This window comes from Aquarana catesbeiana, linkage group LG08 (genome assembly GCF_042186555.1).
Source record: "Aquarana catesbeiana isolate 2022-GZ linkage group LG08, ASM4218655v1, whole genome shotgun sequence".
Lineage (NCBI taxonomy): Eukaryota > Metazoa > Chordata > Amphibia > Anura > Ranidae > Aquarana > Aquarana catesbeiana.
This window is the reverse complement of record NC_133331.1, coordinates 88,640,066-88,659,789: the sequence shown is the minus strand read 5'-3', so window position 1 is coordinate 88,659,789 and position 19,724 is coordinate 88,640,066. Positions and strand designations below refer to the sequence as shown.

Below are 19,724 nucleotides of genomic sequence, written 5' to 3'. Positions count from 1 at the left end.
GCTTTCCTTTATATCATAGTCCCCATCAGAGCCTTCCTTTATATCATAGTCCCCATCAGAGCCTTCCTTTATATCATAGTCCCCCCATCAGAGCCTTCCTTTATATCATAGTCCCCAGCAGAGTCTTCCTTTATATCATAGTCCCCAGCAGAGCCTTCCTTTTTATCATAGTCCCCATCAGAGCCTTCCTTTATATCATAGTCCCCATCAGAGCCTTCCTTTATATCATAGTCCCCATCAGAGTCTTCCTTTATATCATAGTCCCCCCATCAGAGCCTTCCTTTATATCATAGTCCCCATCAGAGCCTTTCTTTATATCATAGTCCCCCCATCAGAGCCTTCCTTTATATCATAGTCCCCATCAGAGCCTTCCTTTATATCATAGTTCCCATCAGAGCCTTCCTTTATATCATAGTCCCCCCATCAGAGCCTTCCTTTATATCATAGTCCCCATCAGAGCCTTCCTTTATATCATAGACCCCCCATCAGAGCCTTCCTTTATATCATAGACCCCCCATCAGAGCCTTCCATTATATCATAGTCCCCCCATCAGAGCCTTCCTTTATATCACAGTAGCCATCAGAGCCTTCCTTTATATCATAGTCCCCATCAGAGCCTTCCTTTATATCATAGTCCCCCCATCAGAGCCTTCCTTTATATCATAGTCCCCAGTAGAGCCTTCCTTTATATCATAGTCCCCATCAGAGCCTTCCTTTATATCATAGTCCCCATCAGAGCCTTCCTTTATATCATAGTCCCCCCATCAGAGCCTTCCTTTATATCATAGTCCCCATCAGAGCCTTCCTTTATATCATAGTCCCCATCAGAGCCTTCCTTTATATCATAAACCCCCCATCAGAGCATTCCTTTATATCATAGACCCCCAATCAGAGCCTTCCATTATATCATAGTCCCCCCATCAGAGCCTTCCTTTATATCACAGTAGCCATCAGAGCCTTCCTTTATATCATAGTCCCCATCAGAGCCTTCCTTTATATCATAGCCCCCCCATCAGAGCCTTCCTTTATATCATAGTCCCCAGTAGAGCCTTCCTTTATATCATAGTCCCCATCAGAGCCTTCCTTTATATCATAGTCCCCATCAGAGCCTTCCTTTATATCATAGTCCCCATCAGAGCCTTCCTTTATATCATAGTCCCCATCAGAGCCTTCCTTTATATCATAGTCCCCAGCAGAGCCTTCCTTTATAGCATAGTCCCCAGCAGAGCCTTCCTTTATAGCATAGTCCCCAGCAGAGCCTTCCTTTATATCATAGTCCCCCATCAGAGCCTTCCTTTATATCATAGTCCCCATCAGAGCCTTCCTTTATATCATAGTCCCCAGTAGAGCCTTCCTTTATATCATAGTCCCCATCAGAGCCTTCCTTTATATCATAGTCCCCATCAGAGCCTTCCTTTATATCATAGTCCCCCCATCAGAGCCTTCCTTTATATCATAGTTCCCATCAGAGCCTTCCTTTATATCATAGTCCCCATCAGAGCCTTCCTTTATATCATAGTCCCCATCAGAGCCTTCCTTTAAATCATAGTCCCCATCAGAGCTTTCCTTTATATCATAGTCCCCATCAGAGCCTTCCTTTATATCATAGTCCCCATCAGAGCCTTCCTTTATATCATAGTCCCCCCATCAGAGCCTTCCTTTATATCATAGTCCCCAGCAGAGTCTTCCTTTATATCATAGTCCCCAGCAGAGCCTTCCTTTTTATCATAGTCCCCATCAGAGCCTTCCTTTATATCATAGTCCCCATCAGAGCCTTCCTTTATATCATAGTCCCCATCAGAGTCTTCCTTTATATCATAGTCCCCCCATCAGAGCCTTCCTTTATATCATAGTCCCCATCAGAGCCTTTCTTTATATCATAGTCCCCCCATCAGAGCCTTCCTTTATATCATAGTCCCCATCAGAGCCTTCCTTTATATCATAGTTCCCATCAGAGCCTTCCTTTATATCATAGTCCCCCCATCAGAGCCTTCCTTTATATCATAGTCCCCATCAGAGCCTTCCTTTATATCATAGACCCCCCATCAGAGCCTTCCTTTATATCATAGACCCCCCATCAGAGCCTTCCATTATATCATAGTCCCCCATCAGAGCCTTCCTTTATATCACAGTAGCCATCAGAGCCTTCCTTTATATCATAGTCCCCATCAGAGCCTTCCTTTATATCATAGTCCCCAGTAGAGCCTTCCTTTATATCATAGTCCCCATCAGAGCCTTCCTTTATATCATAGTCCCCATCAGAGCCTTCCTTTATATCATAGTCCCCCCATCAGAGCCTTCCTTTATATCATAGTCCCCATCAGAGCCTTCCTTTATATCATAGTCCCCATCAGAGCCTTCCTTTATATCATAGTCCCCATCAGAGCCTTCCTTTATATCATAGTCCCCCCATCAGAGCCTTCCTTTATATCATAGTCCCCAGCAGAGTCTTCCTTTATATCATAGTCCCCATCAGAGCCTTCCTTTATATCATAGTCCCCCCATCAGAGCCTTCCTTTATATCATAGTCCCCATCAGAGCCTTCCTTTATATCATAGACCCCCCATCAGAGCCTTCCTTTATATCATAGACCCCCCATCAGAGCCTTCCATTATATCATAGTCCCCCATCAGAGCCTTCCTTTATATCACAGTAGCCATCAGAGCCTTCCTTTATATCATAGTCCCCCCATCAGAGCCTTCCTTTATATCATAGTCCCCAGTAGAGCCTTCCTTTATATCATAGTCCCCATCAGAGCCTTCCTTTATATCATAGTCCCCATCAGAGCCTTCCTTTATATCATAGTCCCCCCATCAGAGCCTTCCTTTATATCATAGTCCCCATCAGAGCCTTCCTTTATATCATAGTCCCCATCAGAGCCTTCCTTTATATCATAGTCCCCATCAGAGCCTTCCTTTATATCATAGTCCCCCCATCAGAGCCTTCCTTTATATCATAGTCCCCAGCAGAGTCTTCCTTTATATCATAGTCCCCAGCAGAGCCTTCCTTTTTATCATAGTCCCCATCAGAGCCTTCCTTTATATCATAGTCCCCATCAGAGCCTTCCTTTATATCATAGTCCCCATCAGAGTCTTCCTTTATATCATAGTCCCCCCATCAGAGCCTTCCTTTATATCATAGTCCCCATCAGAGCCTTTCTTTATATCATAGTCCCCCCATCAGAGCCTTCCTTTATATCATAGTCCCCATCAGAGCCTTCCTTTATATCATAGTTCCCATCAGAGCCTTCCTTTATATCATAGTCTCCCCATCAGAGCCTTCCTTTATATCATAGTCCCCATCAGAGCCTTCCTTTATATCATAGACCCCCCATCAGAGCCTTCCTTTATATCATAGACCCCCCATCAGAGCCTTCCATTATATCATAGTCCCCCCATCAGAGCCTTCCTTTATATCACAGTAGCCATCAGAGCCTTCCTTTATATCATAGTCCCCATCAGAGCCTTCCTTTATATCATAGTCCCCCCATCAGAGCCTTCCTTTATATCATAGTCCCCAGTAGAGCCTTCCTTTATATCATAGTCCCCATCAGAGCCTTCCTTTATATCATAGTCCCCATCAGAGCCTTCCTTTATATCATAGTCCCCCCATCAGAGCCTTCCTTTATATCATAGTCCCCATCAGAGCCTTCCTTTATATCATAGTCCCCATCAGAGCCTTCCTTTATATCATAGTCCCCAGCAGAGCCTTCCTTTATAGCATAGTCCCCAGCAGAGCCTTCCTTTATAGCATAGTCCCCAGCAGAGCCTTCCTTTATAGCATAGTCCCCAGCAGAGCCTTCCTTTATATCATAGTCCCCCATCAGAGCCTTCCTTTATATCATAGTCCCCATCAGAGCCTTCCTTTATATCATAGTCCCCATCAGATCCTTCCTTTATATCATAGTCCCCATCAGAGCCTTCCTTTAAATCATAGTCCCCATCAGAGCTTTCCTTTACATCATAGTCCCCATCAGAGCCTTCCTTTATATCATAGTCCCCATCAGAGCCTTCCTTTATATCATAGTCCCCATCAGAGCCTTCCTTTATATCATAGTCCCCATCAGAGCCTTCCTTTATATCATAGTCCCCCCATCAGAGCCTTCCTTTATATCATAGTCCCCATCAGAGCCTTCCTTTAAATCATAGTCCCCATCAGAGCTTTCCTTTATATCATAGTCCCCATCAGAGCCTTCCTTTATATCATAGTCCCCATCAGAGCCTTCCTTTATATCATAGTCCCCCCATCAGAGCCTTCCTTTATATCATAGTCCCCAGCAGAGTCTTCCTTTATATCATAGTCCCCAGCAGAGCCTTCCTTTATATCATAGTCCCCATCAGAGCCTTCCTTTATATCATAGTCCCCATCAGAGCCTTCCTTTATATCATAGTCCCCATCAGAGTCTTCCTTTATATCATAGTCCCCCCATCAGAGCCTTCCTTTATATCATAGTCCCCATCAGAGCCTTCCTTTATATCATAGTCCCCCCATCAGAGCCTTCCTTTATATCATAGTCCCCATCAGAGCCTTCCTTTATATCATAGTCCCCATCAGAGCCTTCCTTTATATCATAGTCCCCCCATCAGAGCCTTCCTTTATATCTTAGTCCCCATCAGAGCCTTCCTTTATATCATAGACCCCCCATCAGAGCCTTCCTTTATATCATAGTCCCCCCATCAGAGCCTTCCTTTATATCACAGTAGCCATCAGAGCCTTCCTTTATATCATAGTCCCCATCAGAGCCTTCCTTTATATCATAGTTCCTCGGCTGTCAGACTACCCAAGCAGTGCCTTCATCTGATTGGATGTAATCACTGTTTGACTGAAAATGTTCCATCTGGCTCCTAAAAAAATGTATTAATAAATAAAAAAAATATAAAAATCAACTTTTGTTCGGCTTTTGTGGTGCTGGCTTTTGTGGTGCTGGTAATGCCACCTACAGCTTGCATTTTGGCCGATTCCCCTCTACAATGCAGATAAGTGTACTACATATAGAAATATGATTTTATCACTGATGTACACCGCACCACAACTCAATATTGCACTGCACATTAAGTAGTTATTTACTGCTCACATGAATAAGTCCTTACTCCATGGAAACAACCTTGTTGTATACATACAAATCCACAAGCACACCAGCAGACTTGAAGGGGTTTAAAATGTATGAATGCAGCAATTTAAAGCAGATACTAAATCACAATGTTCTAGTACTAAAGTCCCTTTTTTCAAATGCTGGTGCCATGCCTGATGAGGACTGCTACCTTTCCTGGGATGGCCCAACCTGCCCTGCACTTCCACCTCACCAAATTTATGTTTATGAGAAGTTGGGTTTCAGGAAATTAACTCAATCTCAAAAGGTTTAGGAGCACAAGTCTCTCAGGGCCATTTACTGGCTGCCTGGATACAGGTTTAGCAAGGAAGAAAAGCGTAAACATGTACACAACTGGATGGAGATCAGTATTTTTTTATAAATCCACTATAAGATTCTGTTCATAGCTCAACATTCAAAAAAGAACATAAGCTTCTTTTCAGACAGAGTCACGCATTCTGCCTCTAGTAGACTTCAATGGGAGTGTATGAAAAACGCACAAACAAGTTCATGCAATTAGTTGCCTAGTTAACTGGCCTTAAAATGTTTACTTTGTTAAAAATAAAAGCAAAAATAACAAGCCAAAAACGTACGCAAAATGCCTGTACAGACACAGAAAAATACTCCAGAAAGAAGCCCAAAGACACCGAGCTTAGTAACATGTTACACCCATTTTCAAGGTGTAACATGGAACATGGAACAAAAGTAGCAGCCCTGCACCCCCCCCCCCCCCCCAATCCCCCATTGTGACAGTGGGCGGCTCTGTGAATGAACTACTGTGTATGAATAAAAAAACTCACAGATCCACGCATCAACACAAATAATGTAGATGCAGGGATCTCTCGCTGATTCTTTGTATTCTGACAGGTGGACCCCGCCCCCCCACCCCCCCCAGAATACACAATCAGCACTGCAGTTATTGGCTGCAAGCTCTGATTGAATAATTGTTTTCCAGCATGGCTGTTGGACAGAGGCCAGTTAGACCAGCTTCTGTTGAAATAGACAGCGGTACACATATACCAAAATTTTTGGTACATGTATACCCAGATTTAGAACCCTTGATTGCAGCTTGTGCCTGAACTAGAGATATTCTCTCTCATACAGTCACTGGCACAAAAACAGATTCATTGCCAGAATGGAATAAAGGTAAAATCTTGGTTAAAAGGGACACAGACAGCAATATAAACCTGACCCGTGTTCTAATTCCTCTCCATTCTATCCAAAACTAAAAAAAAAGGTTTTGCCTTTGGTTATACTTTAAGTACGCCCTTGTGAAGGAGGCCTGACTCACAGACCTGGAAAACATATGCACAAAAGACATCATAGATTCAAGTAAACACACAAATGCCTCTTGTATTTAGACAATATTTGCTTAGCCTGGAGTTCAGCTGTAAAAGCTAACAGAAAAAAACAAAACAAATGTAGCGCTGGTAGATTTTTATCTACTGCTGATAGGTAAATTTAGTGGGTCGCTTATTATAGGAAGTTAGATTTGCCTCTGTTCCAGCTTGGCTGACGTTGCATGCAGTTCCACATTGTGCCGGTGGGTATCGTTGTCACCATCGGCAGGTGTTGGAAAAGCAACGTGTTGAAGCGAATGAGTGCTCCTCTGTCCCGGAGACAACTCGGTGGAGGTGGTCCTCCAAGTTGCATTCTGGGAGAGGGTATTTATGGGACAGACGCCATGTTTTAGGGTTCGTTTTCAGCCACCTGCTGGCCCTCCTGGCCGACAGGTATGCATTAGGAATACCACCTCGTGGTCCTCCGTTCCGGAGGAGAAAGGTATTTGAGCTTCCCTGCAGCTTTCCTACTACCTCTTTCCTGCTACTTCCTTTGTTCATTTTATTAAAGCATTGGAAAACCTACTCAAGTGTTTGGTGCTTATATCGTCCAGAGGTAAACTCAACAGAACCCTAGACCCGGTGCCGGTGAAACAGAGGTATCGAGAGTGAAGGTAACAAGCCCGCTTAAACCAGCAGCTCCACCGAGAGTTATTGCTACATGTGGGGGCGTCGTCCGGGATTTGTTAGCCGTCAATTCTCACAACCTGGAGAGGTGTTTCACTGGGAGTTTACGGTGAGAACTGGACTTTGTCATTTTCTCAGGAGAAGAAGAGGTTAAAAGTTGCAGGACTTTATTTCTCAGTGCGTAGGCGGCGGGCGCCAGTAAAAGCCCCGGAACTACGTGATCAGAAGAACAAGTGGGAGTCTACCCTACTTGATACCGCGTGAGACGCGTGTATGTGTTTGGCGCCAGAGAAGAAGAAAGGCCTCGTGATCGTGCTGAGAAGATCAGAGTGTGGCCATGTCTTTTTTGGCGATGCAGTCAATTATGGGACCAAGAATGTTCCCAGCGAGCACTGTGTTGAGTACTGTGTTGACCGGAACCCTGCTCACAGATACCGGTATTCGTCTGAAGCCGCAGGGGAGGTTTGTTCTCTACACTGTTGGAGACATCGAAGGGCTGGGCATGATTTGCCACAAATGTGAAGGACTGGCCGTACATCTCCGTCCATTTGGTTGCTGCCCGCAATGTGGAGAATATTTGTTTGTGGTGGAGCAACCTACCATGTCGCCCCGTGCTTATCGTTTGGACTGGGCTACAGGTGTCGCCACAGTGGAAGCTGCTACTTCTGCTGGAAGAGAATGGCAGGCTGTGACTTTGCCTGTTGCTACCGAGAGTGTTCCAGAGAGAGACACCGTTGTTACCGATTCATCAGCGGACATTACTTTGATTTCTGCATCCACTACACGTATCCCTGTTGTACCTGTCCAGAAGAAGGTGGGATATGTGATAGCTTCCCGCAGCCGTGGTCGAGGCCTACCCCAGAGACTACCCGAACTGGATCCAACAAAGTCCACGTCAGGAATGGGTGAGCAATTGTTGGGAAATGTATCTGGGACTGTAAATAGATATCTGCCAGCAGAAGAACTGGGAGATTCGGAGATAGAATCCATGTCGGATCTCTGTTTGAGACTATTTGTCTGTGCCTAAGCCTTTCCAGAAAACTGGTTGTTCTGCTGCTATGGATGAACGTTACAGTGGATGTTTTATGCACTGGAATTATGGTCGGCCCATTCATGCTGACAAAGTGGTCATTTGCAGACCCGGAAGAGATGACGTTGTGTATTTCATCACTACAGTGGATAAACTGGGAAAGACACTGACATTGCCAGATCCCCGGTTTTATTGGTAATTATAGATAAAAGAACTTTGAGTTAGTTAGTTAGTGTCAGTGCATAGAGATCTTCGTGGTCAAGATCTGAATACTCATCTCAGTGTTTTAAATCCAAGGACTTCTTTTCTGCTAGCCGGATTTTCTTCATGTAAGAAAAATTGTGTATATATAGGGATGGACTCCTAAAGATTAATCTGATATAGATAATGGGAAGAGAGTTTCATTTTTTTCAAATGAGACTTTGCTCCTGAAACAGTATAGGTCGCATGTATGTTTAACCACTTGCTTACAGGGCACTTAAACCCCCCTTCTATCCAGACCAATTTTCAGCTTTCAGCGCTGACGCACTTTGAATGACAATTGCGCGGTCATACAACACTGTACCCAAATTACATTTTTATAATTTTTTACCCACAAATAGAGCTTTCTTTTGGTGGTATTTGATAATCTCTGCGGTTTTTATTTTTTGCTAAAAAAAATGTAAAAAGACCGAATTTAAAAAAAAAAAATTTTATTTTTTTTTTATATTTTGTTATAAAATTTTAAAAAGGGTAATTTTTCTCCTTCATTGATGTACGCTGATGAGGCGGCACTGATGGGCACCGATAGGTGGCAGTGATGCGCACCGATGGGTGGCAGTGATGGGCACTGATTAGTGGCAATAATGGGCACTGATTTGGCACATTGATAGGCAACACTGCTAGGTGGCACTGATTGGCACCACTGGTGGGCATTGATAGGTGGCACTTGTGGGCATTGATAGGTGGCACTTGTAGGCATTTATAGGTGGCACTCATGGGCATTGATACGTGGCACTGGTGGGCATTGTGGGCACTGTCAGGTGGCAAAGTCAGATGGCACTGGCAGGGAGTACTGGTGGCACAATTGGGGCATTATTGCCTCCTCCTCTTCGGGACTGATGTCCCTTGCTGATGAACCAGTGATCGGCTTTTTTTTCTCCTCGCACTGTCAGTGCGAGGAGAAAAAAAAAACGATCACAGAGCTTTTGTTTTGATCATGTGATCAGCTGTCATTGGCTGACAGCTGACACATGGTAAGGGGCCGGGACCGGCCCCTTACTTGGATCGGTGATCACCCGAGTCCCAGTGACTCGATGATCACAGCGCGCGCCAAGCGCGCCCTGCAGGGCGCGCGCGGGGCGCGTGCACAGGGGAGGCCGTCATATGACGGCCTCCCGGGAATTCAGGTCCGCGCTGTAGCCATCATTCGGCTATAGCGCGGATAGCAAGTGGTTAATATGTTTTCCTTTTCAGGAACTATTTGATCCCCTATCAAGCTGTTAGGCTTTTCAGCTAAAATAGATAGTGAGGTTGTGTACAGTCATAGGATGGTTTTGTTTGCGGATGTGAACATAATGTTTTACAAATGTTGATCTTAAAATGTCTTTCTACTGTCTTTCTTTCTTCTTTAACTAAATCCAAGTTTTACGCTCAAATACCTACTCTCAGGCCTGGGAGTTATTGTTTTGTGACAGACGTTGAGGACAACGTCTATTGTACTGGGGGGAGTATGTAGCGCTGGTAGATTTTTATCTACCGCTGATAGGTAAATTTAGTGGGTCGCTTATTATAGGAAGTTGGATTTGCCTCTGTTCCAGCTTGGCTGACGTTGCATGCAGTTCCACATTGTGCCCGTGGGTGTCATTGTCATCATCGGCAGGTGTTGGAAAAGCAACGTGTTGAAGCGAATGAGTGCTCCTCTGTCCCAGAGATAACTTGGTGGAGGTGGTCCTCCGAGTTGCATTCTGGGAGAGGGTATTTATGGGACAGACGCCATATTTTGGGGTTCGTTTTCAGCCACCTGCTGGCCCTTCTGGCCGACAGGTATGCACTAGGAATACCACCTCGTGGTCCTCCGTTCCGGAGGCCCGCGTCACTGCGGGGCGTGGGTGGGCCCAGAAGCCTGTCTGGGGCCTACCACAGCAGCGGAGGAATGGTCCTGAGCTGTCTATCCTGAGTGAAGAAGCTGGACAACCGAGAAGATCCCAGGGGAGGACCCGTCATGGAAGGATCATGCAGAGTGCTGGTCTGGAGAGGGGCCTGGTGACTCAGTTGGAGGACGCATTCCGAAGTAATCTTACAGTATAGTACTGCCCGGTTGGCTTAAAGGTTCAAGTACTGTATCTGACATTCATCACAAACCAATACATCCTGTGTGCAAAAATTGCTACACAAAACTGATATAGCATATACAATTGCGACACAAGTCATATTGTGATTGAACGTTATTAAAAATTACTTTTCCTTTTCAATCTGCAGATCTGTAATTTTCTGTAAAATGCAATATGGCAACCTGGAGGAATCCTGCACACAAAATGTGTACAGAACGCCCACCAGATATGTCATGTTCTGCGTTTGTGATTGGCTGACTGATTTTCCCAGAAGTCCTCTGCACTAAGATACAAATCAGATTTTGAGCAACTCCTGCAACAAAAATTTAATTTTTAGTGAGATACGCTTAAGGGGAAATCATGTTTAAAGGGATGCAGACCCTGCAGCTTGCTTCATTAGAGCCCTGCAGGTACAGCAGCTGATTGATAATTATGAAGTCACTCCTATACAGATTCACGGAGCCCATGGACACAGACAAACAAATGGCTATTCCTTCAGAATAACAAAACGTAGGAATCTGCAATAAAGTTTGTTAAAATCTTTGCAATGTACTTAGATCACCCAGAGGAGAATGTTTCTTTCTCAACAAACGTGGAGTTACTCTTTAAAGCGGTCTTCCAGCCGATTTTTTTTTTTTTTTTTTAAGTCAGCAGCTACAAACACTGTAGTTTTAAATGTTTTACATTTCTAAACATGTTACACTATCTCATAATATTTTCAATCCAGGTTTACATATTTGATGAGTAATGCAGTTCAGAATCTAAAGTTCTGTCTCCAAATCAAATGAGTGTGACCAATACCAACCAACCTAAGTTACACTTCACAACACTTTTCACAGACCTTCACTGCAATGTATCCCACATACTGTGCAAATGAATGGGCTACCGTGATACAATGCATGTTAATGCAACATACCACAACTTTACATTGCGAAGGTGGCCTAGAGGCTAAGAAAATGTCCAAGCCAATTAATCTATCAATATTATAACTTCAACATCAACCTCATAACATTAAACTGCATCTGTACTTAAAAAAAAAAAACTATAATATCAGTAGCTGGAAAACTAGCCCCTATTACAGGGCCCTGAAACGGGGCATTCCTGAGGAATTCATATTGTAAATCAGGGCTAAGAGGATGTGTCCATGAATCTTTGCTTCAAATTGGTTTTGCATTCTTATACTGATCTATAGGAATGCAATACTCACTGTACAGGAAACCAGGGATGGGTCATTGATGGTAAATATGTGTCACCATTGTTTGGATTGTGGTCCCTTTAGAGGGGGGCAACGAGAGATGCCACTTTGATTGCTCATAATTAACCCACCTGCAAGAAGGCTCTGAAAAGGGCAAGGAGTAGTCAGCAAGGGTTGATTGAGGTGTTGTGTGAAGCTGGACACAGTGGGGGGATTTTCTAAAACTGGAGGACTCAGAATCTGGTGCAGCTGTGCATAGTGCACCCTCCAATTTTAGTAAATCTCCCTCCCCCAGTGTGCTGTGGGTAGCTAGTTTGCTGAGACATTGATGAACTGCTGGGACCTTTTCTAAGCCTTGGGAGGAGGTAGGAACTTTAAAACTCTGTTGTGGGACAAGTCTATTCTGCCGGTGAGTCGAGGCTTTGCTTTACTAGAGTTTATGGCCTGCTTGTTTGTTTATGCTGAAGATCAGCTACTTTGGTTGCCTTCTGGAGAAAATAGTCTGTTTTAAAAATATATTGCTGGCTAGGGATCTTGACCCCCAAATATCAAACCACTTAAAGTGGTTGTAAACCATCACATATAGTGAACAGCCTCAGATGATACACAGAGATGAAAACAAATCCCTTCTATGTAGGTTTTACTTGTTTATCTGCAGCCCTCTCTTCCCTACACCCCTTCAAAAAGACAAAAAAGTGTTAAGATCCTCCTCCATCTGTTAGAATCACAGAGGAGGGGGTGGAGAGCTGCAGTTACAGTGTGTGAGAGCTGATTGGAGGAAAGGAACACCCCCCCCCACATCTCCACACAGCAGAAGAACTGTGTTCAGAGTAGATAAGCTGTGTGTTGAGCTCCCTCTCTGACTCAAATGTATCTCATATGTCTGCAAAACTTCCTAGAAGTTACTCATGCAGATAACAGAGGAACTAAGCACCAGAGAGAAAGGAAACTTAGACTGGGTTCAAACTTGTGCGATCACAGACATTGCATGTGATTCGCACAGCATTGCTGTGCAGATCACATGCGATGACTGTGCGATGCAAATTCAGCCATACAAACTTTATGGCTGAAATCGCATCTTATACGCATGAAAATGGTGCAGGACCCTTTGTTTGGTCCGCAGTGGAATCGGATCGCATGGGTGTTCAAACCTATGTGATCCGATTCCTGCACCATTTCACAGTTCACACTGTGATCTGTGAACCGATCTGGGGTGTCATTAACTTTACACATTTGCAGCAGTTCACAGATGTCAGTGTGAACCGCCAGCAATTCAGGTGCGATGCGAGAAACCTGCACAGGAATCGCACAGGTTCCCGCATCGCACCAGTGTACTCATTTTTTTTAAAGATACTGTATGTGTTTCGCTCAGATTTCATGAGTTCATAAATCACTGCTTTTTATCATCCATCCTTTGCCGTGTAATCTCTGCTGACCATTTTTCAGTTAATTCTGCCAAGTCAAGTCCTCCCCTCTACCAACAACATTCGCTTGCAGCAGCTGAAAGCCTCACCTGAGTCCTAATTCCTATTAGCGATCTTGGAGCCGACATCGGTGACATGTATATCAGAGGCTTTCCCATGAATGAGGGAACACAAGTTTACTCGGTCATGAGAGCGCTCTGACTGTGTAAACATCTCCTCCCATCCTTGCTTGTTTAGCAAAGAAATGGGACATACATGTGGCATACATCACTTCCAGGAGCTACACAAGAGCATGGAATGTAAATGTCCACCAGGCAATCAGTGTTGGCAAATGTGGTGGTACTGCAGTCACATGACCACAAGGAAACACTACTAAAAGGTAGAAAAGCAGCAATTTTGTAAATGTTAGCAATAGCAGTAAGCAAAGATAGTCTATTAGATGGCAGTGCAACATTTGAGGCATGGAGGCTTTCCAAGTCAAAGTTAAAGCAGGTCAGATACAGGTCAGAGGAAGCTCTACTGTAGGTCAAATGCAACTGTCAATGAATGAACTCAGAAGCCGATGTCACTGACACAAGCCCAAAGTCCACATAATAAAAGGAAACCTTCTGTGAGAAGAATTCAGAGGCTGCCTTTGCTGACCTTCAGACTGAGGGTGTTAGGAAGCTGATCAGAGGTCGTATGAACTCACTTCACAATAAGTGGTGGTTTAATTTTTTTCACCACAGGTTCACTTTAAGGGCTTGTTCACAATTGGGCAGCCCTTGATGCCTCTCTAAAAAGCAATTTGTGGTAGATTGCTTTTCAGAGGCAGTTAACAGGCGGCTCCAAGGAGAAATGTTTCCTCCTTAAAACCTATTTTAAACCTGAAATGCCAGAACCACCATACCGCAACTGCATGCATTACATGCACTTGAATGGGTCATGCTTTGTGGTGGTCCTACCCGCCAAATGCGACCGGGTATAACTTTTACCATGGCATGTCTACAGCCCTGAGTGGCTGCATGTTCCCCTTTAGGTGGGCAGTGGGGGGGGGGGGGGGGATAAAACTCGTTTTTACTGCCCTTCGGCTGCCAGTGAGAACGAGTCCTAAAGAACATGACCTGTTGAGGGTAGTTGTGTACCATAGGTGGTAGACACTGTTGTAAACTATACCAACCATATATCAGCTGCCAACAGCAGCATACTTACACTACATTCTCTGTGATTTCACTACTCTTTTTAGTAACACACAAGCATCTCCAGAATAGACAAACACTGTCTAAATACAAGAGGCATGTGCATGCATGTGTATTCTTACTTCAATCTTGGTGCACTGTGTATTTTTTTTTCCCCCACAAATTTGTGCAGTGATCCAGTGTAAAACGACCTTTGTGCAAGAGCTTCCTGTAATAAAGACCAGTCATTGCTGCTCTTTCTCCTTGTGCGGGGTGACTGGTCTCTTCTCTGCCCCCTCCTGTCATTTTCTGCAGGCAACCTGTAGTGAGTGGAGCCTGCTGGATCCTTCAGCTCTCTGCACAGGCTATGTACAGCACAGTAATGATGTTGCTGCTATATTTACAGGGTAAGAACTTGGTTTGCAAAGGTGTTTGGAGCACACAAAGTAGATCTATATCATTTGTGGATTCTGAGGAATACATTTAAATGAAAGCTCTTGTACTGGGAGTTCAGCTTTAACATTGAGACTACTCTAGTCTAAATCATGCGGAATAACATCAATAATGCGTAAATCTCTGTCCAGCCTACAGGCCAAGGGGAACACTTCCCACAGGAGTCTTTCATTATCAGTACATAATAAGGCAGTGTTGGACAGAGCTCAGTTATACTGCTTTGTAGTCAAAGCCAAAAATATGCAGAATTAAACAGCCATGTCTGTCTTCCTTTCCACATTATATTTGTGACTTAGGAAACAGGACATTTGATGCATGCCTGCTTGCCAGGATGTGACCTGAATTCATATACAAGTCTATGTTCAGTACAATAAAGTCCATTCACAACAGTAACAATAATTTGGTTCTATCGGGAGCTGAGAAGGAGTATAGGCAGAAGAAGAAAAAAAAATTAAAGGCAACCACAAGCCATAATCTGCAACAAGCAAAGCGCCTGGAGGGGAACTGCTGTCGTTCAGAGAGCAGCTGGAAAGACTACAAACACGACTGACTCGCATACTGTAACCAAGAGGGATCTGGCTGCACCATTTATAATGCTGAGAATCTGACAGTCCACAGACACAAAGCAACTGCCAGGGAATCCAACCAACAGGCTTGCTTCACTTTCAGTAGCGGGTGTCACAATGAACCGCACTCACTGTCTACACACAATCACTGCAGAATGGGGGCTATGATGTGTACAGTATATACATACAATACGCATCCATACCAATCTGTGATACAAATTGCACAAATATACATCCAAATTCTGTCAAATAAATCCTGAACAACCAGGAATAATGAAAAACTGCAAAAAAAGGAATATTGAGGACCAGGATCACCAGACTGTATGGGGGAGATTTACTGAAACTAGAGCACTCAGAATCTGGTGTAGGTCTACATGGTAGCCAATCCGCTTCTAACTTCAGCTTCTTCAATTAATCTTTGGCGGTAAAACCTGAAAGCTGATTGGTGTCTATGCAGAGCTGCACCAGATTTTGCACACTCCAGTTTTAGTAAATAACCCCCTATGAGCCATGTGAATGCTGTGTGACCTCTAATATCCCTCCATGTTCCACCCAGTGATGTATATCTCCTCCATCAGATATTCCTATCTATTGGTCAATGACCGTGCATGCTTGTGTTTACCTACATTGATTGCCTAATCCCTCCCTGAGCTCCAGCATGTCATACAAAACAAAGATCTGCAACAAAGGCTGAACACCGGGCGTACAATGTCCAATGGATGTGTGCAGCAGATATAAAATCATACAGGATATGATTATATACATTCACAGGAGGCTGTGCAATGCTTAGACATGCATAGTCTTGATTCCCTCTGCCCTGTGTACTGACATGTGTACTGTGCATAGACATGTTATGTTATGCTGTACACCCGATGGTGTGTACATCTGCCTCACCATGTATACAAAGGAATACCTGCATATGTTAATGTACACAGATTAATGACTCCATGTGACAATGTATACAGAGGAATTCCTGTATGTGACAATGTATACAGACCAATATGTCTATGTGACAATGTACACAGCGGAATTTACTGTATCCTTTATACAAACACATAGATTTCAATGTATATATTTTATGGACATTCACCAGTATAGATTACTGTATACAGACACAGATAGAAACATGTGTCTATCCTTATACTGAAGAGTATATGTCAGAGTGTACAGTATAGGGGTGAATGTATACACCTCACTGCACAGTGTATGGGTGTACCTCAGTGTATACATTGTACATACACACATGAGTATAGTATATAGTTGCGTGTCAGAATGTATAGTATCTGGGGTGTGAAAGGATATGCTCAATTATACAACGTAAATATATCTGTCTTATTTATAATCTATATCTATTTAAGAGTACATTACAGTTTATAGGTGTATATGTCATAGGTGTGAATGTATGGACACGTGTGTGTGTGTGTGTGTGTAGCTTTGTGTATACAATGTAAATACATATATATCTCCTTATACTGAAGAATACAGTATACAGATGTATATGTCAGAGTGTGTAGAATATGAGGTGAATGTACAGTGTATGGATATGTATAGGGGGCACCTCAGTGTACACAATTTATGGATATGTATGTATATACCTCAGTGTATACAATGTAAATATGTGTATCTTTTTATATATATACTGTATAGTGAAGACGAATCCAAAGCATACGTGTAGATTTGTGTAGTTCTGTGTGTATATTGTACTAAACACTTCAACATATACAACATATACAATGTAACAGTGTCCACTGTAAACAATGAATGGATAGCAATGTGTATACAATGTATAGATGTATATATGAGAAACTCAATGTCTACAATGTATGTGTGTTCCTCTGTGTACACAATGTATAGATAGGTATTGATATGTATTTGTATACAATGTATAGTGATGTATGTACCTCAGTGTATACAATGTATAGAGGTGTATACAATGTATAGAGATGTATTCAATGTATAGAGATGTATGTACCTCGGTGTATACAATGTATAGAGATGTATACAATGTATAGAGGTGTATACAATGTATAGAGATGTATTCAATGTATAGAGATGTATGTACCTCGGTGTATACAATGTATAGAGATGTATGTACTTTGGTGTATACAATGTAAGGAGATGTATACAATGTATAGAGATGTATGTACCTCGGTGTATACAATGTATAGAGATGTATACAATGTATGGTGATGTATGTACCTCAGTGTATACAATGTATGTACCTTGGTGTATACAATGTCTGGAGATGTATACAATGTATAGAGATGTATGTACCTCGGTGTATAGAGATGTATACAATGTATAGAGATGTATGTACCTCAGTGTATACAATGTATACTGATGTATGTACCTCGGTGTATACAATGTATAGAGATGTATGTACCTCAGTGTATACAATGTATGGTGATGTATGTACCTCGGTGTATACAATGTATAGAGATGTATACAATGTCTGGTGATGTATGTACCTCGGTGTATACAATGTATAGAGATGTATACAATGTCTGGTGATGTATGTACCTCGGTGTATACAATGTATAGAGATGTATACAATGTGTGGTGATGTATGTACCTCGTTGTATACAATGTATAGAGATGTATGTACCTCGGTGTATACAATGTATGTACCTCGGTGTATAGGGATGTATAGGAGGTATGTGTGCTCTGTGCCCCCCCATGCAGTTTGGGGGTCCTCGTCTCCCTCTCCCCGGACTCACATAATGTTTGGAGGGGTTCCTCCTCTTCTGTACATCCTCCACACACACGTCCAGCACTTCCCGGGACATCATGTTGCGGTAGGTGGGTGAGTGGTTGGTTCGGTCGGTCGGTCGGTGTCTGTGTGTCTCTCTAGGACTGGCTCATGGTCAGGTTGGGTGTCAGGCCCGGCTCCTCATATTGCGGTGACTGGGGAGGACAGCTGGTCAGAGTGGCGGCTCCTCTCAGTGCCATGTGCTGATTACACTACCATGTGTGGGGGAGGAGGGGCGCCCTCTGCTGTCTGCCCACCCGACTGAGAGCCGTCCCTCCGATATATAAGCGGTGTCCGCTCCTCTCAGCCGGTGTCAGTCCCGGGGTTCGGTGGTGGTCGGTGGGGGCAGCCCAGCCCGGGGAAGAGAGGAGAGACCGCCAAATTCAAACCCCTCGGCGGAGAGCGGACAGACCACTCGGGGCTTCCCTCAGGAGAACAGTGACGAAAACACCGAACGTCTTACATGTTACAATGGATGTGGAGGAAAGAAAAACGTTCTTTTGTGTTTGGATGGAGTGGTGATGGGTTAGACCCTCTGAGGAGAATAAATAAAAACTGAGACCAGTTCTGTCTCTATTGGTGCCATTGCCCATAGCAACTAATCAGTGTCTCTATTGGTGCCATATAACCCATAGCAACCAATCAGTTTCTTTATTGGTGCCATTGTCCGTAGCAACCATTAGTGTCTCTATTGGTGCCATTGTCCATAGCAACTGATCAGTTTCTCTATTGGTGCCATTGTCCATAGCAACTGATCAGTTTCTCTATTGGTGCCATTGTCCATAGCAACTGATCAGTTTCTCTATTGGTGCCATTGCCCATAGCAACCAATCAGTGTCTACTGGTACCATATAACCCATAGCGACCAATCAATTTCTCTATTGGTGCCATTGTCTATAGCAACTGATCATTTTCTCTATTGGTGCCATTGCCCATAGTAACCGATCAGTTTCTCTATTGGTGCCTTTGCCCATAGCAACCAATCAGTGTTTCTATTGGTGCCATATAATCCATAGTAACTAATCAGTTTCTCTATTGGTGCCATTGCCCATAGCAACCAATCAGTGTCTATCTTTCCACACATCTTACATAAAAGCTGATTGGCTGCTCGCCAATGAAAGGAATAGTTCTCCTTTACCAAAAAGCTGCCTATGAAGATAAGGAGTGTCTGATTCTGCAAATCACACTGCGTTTTGCGAACCAATTTCGGGATGTCATTAACTTAACCTACACACTCACAGTGGGTCACATGAACGGGGTGCGATTTTGATGCGGTGCGGAAACTGCACAGAATTCTGCACACATCAGACAGGAGAACTGCTCTCTCCAGGCTGTGATTGCACAGGATCAGACTGATAAAAAGTGCAGCAAACATTGGGGGTTATTTACTAAGACCCCTTTCACATTGGGGTGCTTTGCAGGCGCTACGGCGCTAAAAATAGCACCTGCAAGGCGCCCTGAAAGAGCCGCTCCTGTCTCTCCAATGTGAAAGCCCGAGGGCTTTCACACTGGAGCGGTGCGCTGGCAGGACGCTAAAAAAAGTCCTGCAAGCAGCATTTTTGGAGCGGTGAAGGAGCGGTGTGTATACTGCTCCTCCACCGCTCCTGGCCATTGAAATCTATGCGAGTGGTTTTAACCCTTTCTCGGCCGCTAGCGGGGGTAAAAGCGATCCGCTAGCAGTCGAATAGCGCCATGAAATTGACGGTAAAGCGCCGCTAAAAATAGCGGTGCTTTACTGCCAACGCACCCACCGCCCCAGTGTGAAAGGGGCCTAAAGGCAAAT

The 19,724-nt window shown here is 43.8% G+C and overlaps 1 protein-coding gene across 3 annotated transcripts in view; it reads right to left on the bottom strand.

Annotated features, from left to right (window-relative positions):
• The window catches only part of SH3PXD2A (SH3 and PX domains 2A), a 467,201-nt gene extending 448,991 nt beyond the window's left edge, over positions 1-18,210 (bottom strand). For 2 of the 3 annotated variants that reach the window (XM_073596107.1, XM_073596109.1), the window contains exon 1: positions 17,910-18,190. In XM_073596107.1, coding sequence (XP_073452208.1) covers positions 17,910-17,981 — 72 coding nt within the window. In that variant the 5' untranslated portion in view covers positions 17,982-18,190. Of the gene's footprint in view, positions 1-17,909 lie in introns of all 3 variants that reach the window. The other variant, XM_073596110.1, reaches the window with a different exon arrangement.
• Positions 18,211-19,724: the final 1,514 nt, after the last annotated feature.